The sequence below is a fragment of the Grampus griseus genome, assembly GCF_964374135.1.
Source record: "Grampus griseus genome assembly, chromosome: X".
In the NCBI taxonomy this organism is placed as follows: Eukaryota; Metazoa; Chordata; class Mammalia; order Artiodactyla; family Delphinidae; genus Grampus; species Grampus griseus.
The window spans coordinates 50700873-50713027 of record NC_138999.1 but is presented as its reverse complement, the minus strand read 5'-3'; the positions used below and the strand labels follow the sequence as shown (position 1 = coordinate 50713027).

The following is a 12155-nucleotide window of genomic DNA, read 5'->3' as shown; positions in this document are numbered from 1 at the left end:
CGCGGAATCCAGAGACGGGCGCGAGCTGCGGCTGAAAGCGCGGAATCCAGAGACGGGCGCGAGCCGCGGCTGAAAGCGCGGAATCCAGAGACGGGCGCAAGCCGCGGCTAAAAGCGCGGACCCCAGAGGCGGGCGGGAGACGTTAAGGCTGCTGCTGCCGCCACCGAGGGGCCTGTGTGCGAGCACAGGTCACTCTCCACACCCCTCTTCCGCGGAGCCTGTGCAGCCCGCCACTGCCGGGTTCCCGGGATCCAGGGACAACTTCCCCGGGAGAGCGCACAGCGCGCCTCAGGCTGGTGCAAAGTCACGCCGGCCTTTGCCACCGCAGGCCCGCCCCGCACTCTGTGCCCCTCCGTCCCCGCCGGCCTGAGTGCGCCAGAGCCCCCAATCAGCGGCTCTTTTAACCCCATCCTGTCTGAGCAAAAAACAGACGCCCTCCAGCGATCTACACGCAGTGGCAGGGCCAAATCCAAAGCTTAGCCCTGGGAGCTGTGAGAACAAAGAAGAGAAAGGGAAATCTCTCCCAGTAGCCTCAGAAGCAGCAGATTAAAGCTCCACAATCAACTTGATGTACCCTGCATCTGTGGAATACCTGAATAGACAACCAATCATCCCAAATTAAGGAAGTGGACTTTAGGAGCAAGATCTATGATTTTTTCCCCTTTCCTCTTTTTGTGAATGTGTATGTGTATGCTTCTGTGTGAGATCTTGTCTGTATAGTCTTGCTTCCACCATTTGTCCTAGGGTTCTATCCGTCCATGTTTTTTTTTAAATTTTTTTTCTTAATAATTAATTTTAATAACCTTATTATACTTTACCTTCGTTCTTTCTTTCTTTCCGTCCTTCCTTCCCTCCTTTAGACAATGAATCATCCCAAATTGAGGAGGTGGTCACTGACAGCAAGATTTAGGATTTTTCCCCATTTACCTCTTTTAGTGAGGGTGTATGTGTATGCTTCTGTGTAAGATTTTGTCAGTATAGCTTTGCTTCCAACATTTGTCCTAAGGTTCTTTCCGTCCCTTTTTTTTTTTTTCTAAATAAGAAGTTTTTAATTCAATAACTTTATTATACTTTATTTTATTTTTACTGTATCTTCTTTCTTTCTGTCTTTTTTCCTTCTTTCCCTCCTTCCTTCCTTCCTCCCTCCCTCCCTCCCTCCTTTCTTTCCTTCTTGCCTTCTTTCCTTCTTTGCTTCTTTCTTTCTTTCTTCCTTCCTTCCTACCCTCCTTTCCTTCTTTCTTTCCTCATACTTCTACTAATTCCCTCTACTTTTTCTCCCTTTTATCCTGAGCCTGTGGATGAAAAGCTTTTGGTGCTCCAGCCAGGAGGCAGGGCTCTGCCTCTGAGGTAGGACAGCCAACTTCAGGACACTGATCAACAAGAGACCTCCCAGCTCCACATAATATCAAACGGCGAAAATCTCCCAGAGACCTCCATCTTAACACCAGCACCCAGCTTCACTCAACGACCAGCAAGCCACAGTGCTGGAAAACCTATGCCAAACAACTAGCAAAACAGGAACACAACCCCACCCATTAGCAGAGAGGCTGCCTAAAATCATAATAAGGCCACAGACACCCCAAACACACCACCAGACGTGAACCTGCCCACTAGAGAGACAAGATCCAGCCTCATCCACCACAACACAGGCACTAGCCCCCTCCACCAGGAAGCCTACACAACCCACTGAACCAACCTTAGCCACTGGAGACAGACATCAAAAACAGGAGGAACTACAAACCTGCAGCCTGCAAAAAGGAGACCCCAAACACAGTAAGAAAAGCAAAATGAGAAGACAGAAAAACACACAGCAGATAAAGGAGCAAGATAAAAATGCACCAGACCTAACAAATGAAGAGGAAATAGGCAGTCTACCTGAAAGAGAATTCAGAATAATGATAGTAAGGTTGATCCGAAATCTTGGAGATAGAATGGACAATACATTGGACAAAATGCAAGAATCAGTTAACAAGGACCTAGAAGAACTAAAGATGAAACAAGCAACGATGAACAACACAATAAAGGAAATTAAAAGTACTCTAGATGGGATCAATAGCAGAATAACTGAGGCAGAAGAACGGATAAGTGACCTGGAAGATAAAATAGTGGAAATAACTACTGCAGAGCAGAATAAAGAAAAAAGAATGAAAAGAACTGAGGACAGTCTCAGAGACCTCTGGGACAACATTAAACGCACCAACATTCGAATTATAGGGGTTCCAGAAGAAGAAGAGAAAAAGAAAGGGACTGAGAAAATATTTGAAGAGACTATAGTTGAAAACTTCCTTAATATGGGAAAGGAAATAGTTAATCAAGTCCAGGAAGCACAGAGAGTCCCATACAAGATAAATCCAAGGAGAAATACGCCAAGACACATATTAATCAAACTGTCAAAAATTAAATACAAAGAAAGCATATTAAAAGCAGCAAGGGAAAAACAACAAATAACACATAAGGGAATCCCCATAAGGTTAACAGCTGATCTCTCAGCAGAAACCCTACAAGCCAAAAGGGAGTGGCAGGACATACTGAAAGTGATGAAGGAGAAAAACATGCAGCCAAGACTACTCTACCCAGCAAGGATCTCATTCAGATTTGATGGAGAAATTAAAACCTTTACAGACAAGCAAAAGCTGAGAGAGTTCAGCACCACCAAACCAGCTTTACAACAACTGCTAAAGGATCTTCTCTAGGCAAGAAACACAAGAGAAGGAAAAGACCTACAATAACGAACCCAAAACAATTTAGAAAATGGGAATAGGAACATACATATCGATAATTACCTTAAATGTAAATGGACTAAATGCTCCCACCAAAAGACACAGATTAGCTGAATGGATACAAAAACAAGACCCTTATATATGCTGTCTACAAGAGACCCACTTCACACCTAGAGACACATACAGACTGAAAGTAAGGGGATGGAAAAAGATATTCCATGCAAATGGAAGCCAAAAGAAAGCTGGAGTAGCAATTCTCATATCAGACAAAATAGACTTTAAAATAAGGACTATTAAAAGAGACAAAGAAGGACACTACATAATGATCAAGGGATCGATCCAAGAAGAAGATATAACAATTGTAAATATTTATGCACCCAACATAGGAGCACCTCAATACATAAGGCAAATACTAACAGCCATAAAAGGGGAAATCGACAGTAACACATTCATAGTAGGGGACTTAAACACCCCACTTTCACCCATGGACAGATCATCCAAAATGAAAATAAATAAGGAAACACAAGCTTTAAATGATACATTAAACGAGATGGAGTTAATTGATATTTATAGGACACTCCATCCAAAAACAACAGAATACACATTTTTCTCAAGTGCTCATGGAACATTCTCCAGGATAGATCATATCTTAGGTCACAAATCAAGCCTTGGTAAATTTAAGAAAATTGAAATTGTATCAAGTATCTTTTCTGACCACAACGCCATGAGACTAGATATCAATTACAGGAAAAGATCTGTAAAAAATACAAACACATGGAGGCTAAACAATACACTACTTAATAATGAAGAGATCACTGAAGAAATCAAAGAGGAAATCAAAAAATACCTAGAAACAAATGACAATGGAGACACAACGACCCAAAACCTGTGGGATGCAGCAAAAGCAGTTCTAAGGGGGAAGTTTATAGCAATACAAGCCCACCTTAAGAAGCAGGAAACATCTCGAATAAACAACCTAACCTTGCACCTCAAGCAATTAGAGAAAGAAGAACAAAAAAACCCCAAAGCTAGCAGAAGGAAAGAAATCATAAAAATCAGATCAGAAATAAATGAAAAAGAAATGAAGGAAACAATAGCAAAGATCAATAAAACTAAAAGCTGGTTCTTTGAGAAGATAAACAAAATAGATAAACCACTACCCAGACTCATCAAGAAAAAAAGGGAGAAGACTCAAATCAATAGAATTAGAAATGCAAAAGGAGAAGTAACAACCGACACTGCAGAGATAAAAGAGATCATGAGAGATTACTACAAGCAACTCTATGCCAATAAAATGGACAATCTGGAAGAAATGGACAAATTCTTAGAAATGCACAACCTGCCAAGACTGAATCAGGAAGAAATAGAAAATATGAACAGACCAATCACAAGCACTGAAATTGAAACTGTGATTAAAAATCTTCCAACAAAGAAAAGCCCAGGACCAGATGGCTTCACAGGCGAATTCTATCAAACATTTAGAGAAGAGCTAACACCTATCCTTCTCAAACTCTTCCAAAATATAGCAGAGGGAGGACCACTCCCTAACTCCTTCTACGAGGCCACCATCACCTTGATACCAAAACCAGACAAGGATGTCACAAAGAAAGAAAACTACAGGCCAATATCACTGATGAACATAGATGCAAAAATCCTCAACAAAATACTAGCAAACAGAATCCAACAGCACATTAAAAGGATCATACACCATGATCAAGTGGGGTTTATTCCAGGAATGCAAGGATTCTTCAATATACGCAAATCTATCAACGTGATAAACCATATTAACAAATTGAAGGAGAAAAACCATATGATCATCTCAATAGATGCAGAGAAAGCTTTTGACAAAATTCAACACCCACTTATGATAAAAACCCTGCAGAAAGTAGGCATAGAGGGAACTTTCCTCAACATAATAAAGGCCATATATGACAAGCCCACAGCAAACATCATCCTCAATGGTGAAAAACTGAAAGCATTTCCACTAAGATCAGGAACAAGACAAGGTTGCCCACTCTCACCACTCTTATTCAACATTGTTTTGGAAGTTTTAGCCACAGCAATCAGAGAAGAAAAGGAAATAAAAGGAATCCAAATTGGAAAAGAAGAAGTAAAGCTGTCACTGTTTGCCGATGACATGATCCTATACATAGAGAATCCTAAAGATGCTACCAGAAAACTACTAGAGCTAATCAATGAATTTGGTAAAGTGGCAGGATACAAAATTAATACACAGAACTCTCTGGCATTCCTATATACTAATGATGAAAAATCTGAAAGTGAAATCAAGAAAACACTCCCATTTACCATTGCAACAAAAAGAATAAAATATCTAGGAATAAACCTACCTAAGGAGACAAAAGACCTGTATGCAGAAAATTATAAGACACTGATGAAAGAAATTAAAGATGATATAAATAGATGGAGAGATATACCATGTTCTTGGATTGGAAGAATCAACATTGTGAAAATGACTCTACTACCCAAAGCAATCTATAGATTCAATGCAAGCCCTATCAAACTACCACTGGCATTTTTCACAGAACTAGAACAAAAAATTTCACAATTTGTATGGAAACACAAAAGACCCCGAATAGCCAAAGCAATCTTGAGAACGAAAGAAGGAACTGGAGGAATCAGGCTCCCTGACTTCAGACTATACTACAAAGCTACAGTCATCAAGACGGTATGGTACTGGCACAAAAACAGAAAGATAGATCAATGGAACAGGATAGAAAGCCCAGAGATAAACCCATGCACATATGGACACCTTATCTTTGATAAAGGTGGCAGTAATGTACAATGGAGAAAGGACAGCCTCTTCAATAAGTGGTGCTGGGAAAACTGGACAGGTACATGTAAAAGTATGAGATTAGATCACTCCCTAACACCATACACAAAAATAAGCTCAAAATGGATTAAAGAACTAAATGTAAGGCCAGAAACTATCAAACTCTTAGAGGAAAACATAGGCAGAACACTCTATGACATAAATCAAAGCAAGATCCTTTCTGACCCACCTCCTAGAGTAATGGAAATAAAAACAAAAATAAACAAATGGGACCTAATGAAACTTCAAAGCTTTTGCACAGCAAAGGAAACCATAAACAAGACCAAAAGACAAGCCTCAGAATGGGAGAAAATATTTGCAAATGAAGCAACCGACAAAGGATTAATCTCCAAAATTTACAAGCAGCTCATGCAGCTCAATAACAAAAAAACAAACAACCCAATCCAAAAATGGGCAGAAGACCTAAATAGACATTTCTCCAAAGAAGATATACAGAGTGCCAACAAACACATGAAAGAATGCTCAACATCACTAATCATTAGAGAAATGCAAATCAAAACTACAATGAGGTATCATCTCACACCAGTCAGAATGGCCATCATCAAAAAATCTAGAAACAATAAATGCTGGAGAGGGTGTGGAGAAAAGGGAACACTCTTGCACTGCTGGTGGGAATGTGAATTGGTTCAGCCACTATGGAGAACAGTATGGAGGTTCCTTAAAAATTTACAAATAGAACTACCATATGACCCAGCAATCCCACTACTGGGCATATACCCTGAGAAAACCAAAATTCAAAAAGAGTCATGTACCAAAATGTTCATTGCAGCTCTATTTACAATAGCCCGGAGATGGAAACAACCTAAGTGTCCGTCATCGGATGAATGGATAAAGAAGATGTGGCACATATATACAATGGAATATTACTCAGCCATAAAAAGAAATGAAATTGAGCTATTTGTAATGAGGTGGATAGACCTAGAGTCTGTCATACAGAGTGAAGTAAGTCAGAAAGAAAAAGACAAATACCGTATGCTAACACATATATATGGAATTTAAGAAAAAAATGTCATGAAGAACCTAGGGGTAAAGCAGGAATAAAGACGCAGACCTCTTAGAGAACGGACTTGAGGTTATGGGGAGGGGGAAGGGTGAGCTGTGACAGGGCGAGAGAGAGTCATGGGCATATACACACTAACAAACGCAGTAAGGTAGATAGCTAGTGGGAAGCAGCCACATGGCACAGGGATATTGGCTCGGTGCTTTGTGACAGCCTGGAGGGGTGGGATGGGGAGGGTGGGAGGGAGGGAGACGCAACAGGGAAGACATATGGGAACATATGTTTATGTATGACTGATTCACTTTGTTATAAAGCAGAAACTAACACACCATTGTAAAGCAATTATACCCCAATAAAGATGTTAAAAAAAAAGAAGAAGAAAAAAAAATACTTAGGAATAAGTCTTACCAAGGAGATGAAAGACTTATATGCTGAGAACTACAAAACATTAATAAAGGAAACTGAAGATGATTCAAAGAAATGGAAAGATATCCCAAGCTCTTGGACTGGTGAGTTAATATTGTTAAAATTGCCATACTACCCAAAGCAATCTACAGATTTAATGCAATCCCTATCAAATTACTAATGACTTTTTTTTTTAATACACAGAACTAGAACCAATAATCTAAAATTCATATGAAACAGTAAAAGACCCATAATTGCCAAAGCAAACCTGAGGAAAAGGAACAAAGCAGGAGGCATAACCATCCCAGATTTTGGACAATCCTAAAAAGCTACAGTAATCAAAACAGTGTAGTATCAGCACAGAAACAGACAAACAGATCAATGGAACAGAATACAGGGCCCAGAAATAAACCTACACACCTAGTTCAGCTCTCTCATCTTACAGATTAATAAGTAAAGCCCCCCAAAATAAGAGTTTGGCCTTAGCTCTAATTGGCAATTAATTTTTGACAAAGGAGGCAAGAACATACAATGAAGAAAACAGTCTCTTCAGCAAATGGTGTTGGGAAAGTTGGACAACTACATGTAAATCAATGAAGTTAAAACACACCCTCACACAATACACAAAAATAAACTCAAAATGGCTTATAAGACAGGACATTATAAAACTCCTAGAAAAGAACATAGGCAAAACATTCTCTGACGTAAATCGTACAAATGTTTTCTTAGGTCAGTCTCCCAAGGCAATAGAAATAAAAGCTAATATAAACAAATGGGACCTAATCAAGCTTATAAGCTTTTGCACAGCAAAGGAAATAATAAACAAAATGAAAACACAACCTACAGATTGGGAGAAAATATATGCAAATGATGCAACCGATAAAGGCTTCATTTCCAAAATATACAAACAGCTCATACAATTCAATAACAGAAAAACAATCCAAGTGAAAAATGGGCAGAAGACCTAAATAGACATTTCTCCAAAGAAGACATACAGATGGCCAAGAGGCACATGAAAAGCTGCTCAACATCACTAATTATTAGAGAAATGCAAATCAAACCTACAATGAGGTACCACCCTACACCGGTAAGAATTGTCGTTAAAAAGTCTACAAATAATAAATGCTGGAGAGGGTGTGGAGAAAAGGGAACCCTCTTACACTGCTGGTGGGAATGTAAATTGGTGCAGCCATTGTGGAAAACAGTATGGAGTCTCCTCAAAAAACTAAAAATAGAGTTGCCATATGATCCAACAATCCTACTCCTGGGCATACACCCACACAAAACTCTAATTTGAAAAGATGCATGCACCCTTATCTTCATAGCAGCACTATTTACAATAGCCAAAACATGGAAACAACCTAAATGTCCATCAACAGATGAATGGATAAAGAAGATGTGGTATATATATACAACAGAATATTAACCATTAAAAAGACTAAAATAATGCCATTTGCAGCAACATGGATGGACCTAGAGATTATCATACTAAGTAAGTCAGAAAGAGAAAGACAAGTACCATATGGTATCACTTATATGTGGCATCTAAAATATGACACAAATGAACATATCAATGAAACAGAAGCATACTCAAGGACACAGAGAGCAGACTTATGGTTGCCAAAGGGGATGGAGGAGTGGGGGAGGGATGGTTTGGGATTAGCTGATGCAAACTATTACATATAGGATGGATAAACAAAGTCCTACTGTATAGCACAAGGATATATATTCAATAGCCATAATGAAAAGCCATAATGATAAGCCATAATGGAAAAGAATATGAAAAAGAATATATAAATATATATGTACAACTGAGTCACTTTGCTGTACAGCAGAAATTAACAACACTGTAAATCAACTATACTTCAATAATTTTTTAAAAAAATAAAATGTGGAAATATTAAAATTATTTTAAAAATAAAAAAAAATGCATCAAGAATTGGTGAAAAATAGCACAAATACCAATAGATGAAGCAAAACATTTTTAAGGTGTGTTAAGAATTTTAATTCAGCTTATACTTACATTCCAGCAGAGTAATTATTAGCCTATGAGAATTAGCCACTCTAATTACCCTTGTTAGTTATTAAAATCAATTATGAGATCTATATATATGCACTTCATTTTGATTTAGTGACTTCAAAATACTTCTTCCGGCCTCCTATACATTTTGTTTGGCACTTGATTGCATTTATTACTAGAAAGCCTCTTCTATTTTTCTTTGCTAAAATTTCATAGCTCCCTGGCCCTGAGTTTCATTTTGATTCCTGACTGCATCTTTGTCACGTAACAGGTTTCATTAATGGATGCTGTTTTCTGTATTGCAAGCCCTGTTGTGCAGCAGATAGCATTGTCTGGACAGCTCCGAGAAATCCTCAGGTTTCTAGTGTCAAAACTCGGCACATTAGGCATACATTGATAGTAATCCCCAGATTCACATGTAATTAAAGGTCTACTGGTTAGCTTGAAGTTTTGAAAACCGTTGTTGCAAAATTAGGAACCTGTCTTTATTGTATACATAAAGCATATTCCAAATGCAGTCATTAACTTCTAATCTTTGAATGATAATGCTTCATGTTTTTAAAAAGTATTTATTTATTTTTGATTTATTTTGGCTGCGCCAGGTCTTAGTTGCGGCACACAGGATCTTTTCTAGTTGTGGCATGCGGTATCTAGTTCCCCAACCAGGGATTGAACCCGGGATCCCTGCATTGGGAGTGTGGAGTCTTAACCACTGGACCACGAGGGAAATCCCAATAATGCTTCATATTTTTAAGAAGGTTTTGTGAATATGTCTGGATGCAGAATATGTGCTAGCTGCATGCAGACTTAACAGGGCTTCCTTTGGAAAACAGAGCAATTTACATTAGAAATGCCTAAATTATGCATGTTTCTACTACTCCAAATTTGAAGTTTTTTTATCATTATCTTGTAAAAGGTAGATGCCGTCATCTCATTTGCTGTAAAGGAAGTGAGAAGTCATTTAAAATATATTTCTGCTGCTTTGACTTTTGTTTCTCAAAGAAGACTGTTTTGTTCATGCAAAATGTTAATGTCTATGATGAATATGTAGTCCCCCAATCAGCTTATAGCTTACATTTACTATAGCTTGTGCTTTGTAAAAGGTACTCTTTTAAGTGCATTTCCTATATTAACTCACTTATTTCTCACAATACCTCTCTGAAGTATGTACTGTTTGGCGCCCTCATTGTACAGCTGAGGCAGCTGAGGCACAGAGCAGTTTAAGTAACTTGCCTGAGATAACGCAGGTGGAGCCAGAATCCAACTCTAGCCATTGCACCTCCAGAGTCTATTCCCTTAACTTGTCAGATAATTTATCCTCCCCAAATTTGTGGCATTTTGGGGTTTTTTGTAGATTTGTTAAGAACTCTTTGAATAAATGTTAGCATTGGCACCATTTGCTTTTATCGTACCTCTTCCACTTCCTTTAAGACATGTCTACTCTTGGTTCGTTGACTCAGGAAAAACTAAAATGGCAATAACAGATTCCCCTCTTCCCATTAAGGGAGACCCACAGATTTCTATGAATGAATATAATAGCAATAGAGGTATTAAGTGTGCTCACTTTCCTACAGATTCACTGCTTTATTTAATGCAGTAAATTGAAATAAGTTGCAATAAGTTATATAAAGTTTCTGCCAGAATAGGAGTGATGACCTCACAATGTAGACACCTAGTTTATTGACATTGTGGAAAATAATGTCATGTGACAGGTAATTGCTTTACTTGGGCTTGCACTTGCAATAGTTTATCTATTAGTGTGTATATACATATGGGTGTGCATTTATTATATTTATGTTATATTGAAATAGGCAGTGCAGCACCAAAGGAAAATTATATCTTTTTCTGTTTTGCAAAATCAATGAAATGTCAGTACTTTTGAGAAAAATGGTCTGTTCAAGCCTTCCTCATTTCCCTTTTTTTTTTTTTTTTTTACTCTTGTCAGTTCATCTGTGACAGTGGATGGGGTCATAATCCGTCTGTGCTGCAACTCCAAGACCAAGTCAGTAGCACTGCAGGTGGCTGGTGGTCAGATAATTAAGTACCTTTGGGATGAGTATCAAAATGTTAGGAAAGCATGTTTATGGCTTACGTAGATATTTAATTCTTGAGCACATATACTTGTATCTTATCAGTGCTGCGGTGGTTATTAGGTCTTTTAACTACCCTGAAAAACTATCCCTAATCTATAGAGTGGAATTAGCAGGTGTGTTCTCCCTGTATTTTCTCTTGTAATGAACTGGAGTACTTTAATGAGTTTCTGAAACACATTTGGAAAATGATTTAAATTGCATGTTAAGCATTTTAGCAAGTATTAGTGTAACAGTTTTTTGTTTTTTTTTTTTTTTGTTTTTTACAAAGAGAAGATCAGCTCTTGGTAAACCTCATCTGCCAATCCTGCAGAATCACCCTCTCTGGCTGTTGAACCATGGAAGAACCCTGGTGAATTTCTTGTTCGATTTCCTTATCTGTGCGCACAGACCGAATTGGCCATGATTGGAGGAGAGGTAAGTAAACACAAGGCAGAAAAACTTACCACTTAGAGCAGTGACCCAGAAAGTGATAGCATTAAGTAGAAAGAGTGTGTGCTTTGGAGGTGGACCTGAGTGTCCACTAAATCTCAAGGAAACAATGAGAAGTTACTCACTGTCAACAATGAGAAGTTTCCTGAGTCTCAGCCTCTCAATCTCTGAAATGGGATTAAGAGATTGCCTGGCATGTAGTAGTTAGTTGATTCCTTTCCTTGGAAGTATAAATTCAAAAATAGAAAAATGCAACTGGCAGACATTTATCTCCAGTTGTACACAACATTCAAGGTTAGTTTTATAAGTAACTTTTGGGGACAACAGAAATGTAATCTTGAAACTAGTATTCAGTAGGTTATCATTCATCAAATATTAGAATGCCTATAATTGTGGCAGGTGGTAGGACACAGTGGTTACAAAACCAAACAGCTGACTAATTCCTGCCCTTCTGGAATTTTTAATCTATCAATACGGGTATGGCTGTCCCTTCTGATAGGAGAATGAAGTAAATGAGCAGGGTGTAATGGTAGAGAATAGAGAAGTGTTTGAGGCTAGTTAGAGGATGGTAGCTGTGAGGATGGGGAGACCAACTTTTGGTGGTCTGGGAAAGCCTCTAGGAGGTGGTGGTGTATGT

General features: G+C 38.5%; 1 protein-coding gene across 1 annotated transcript in view; it reads left to right on the top strand.

Moving 5' to 3' along the window:
- LOC309840053 (elongator complex protein 1-like) overlaps window positions 1-12155 on the top strand; it is a gene marked incomplete at both ends in the record, with an annotated part of 84253 nt that overhangs the window by 30717 nt on the left and 41381 nt on the right. Inside the window, 2 exon segments of the mRNA XM_082682055.1 lie at window positions 10942-11048; window positions 11400-11503. Of these exon segments, the coding sequence (XP_082538181.1) occupies window positions 10942-11048; window positions 11400-11503 (211 nt within the window).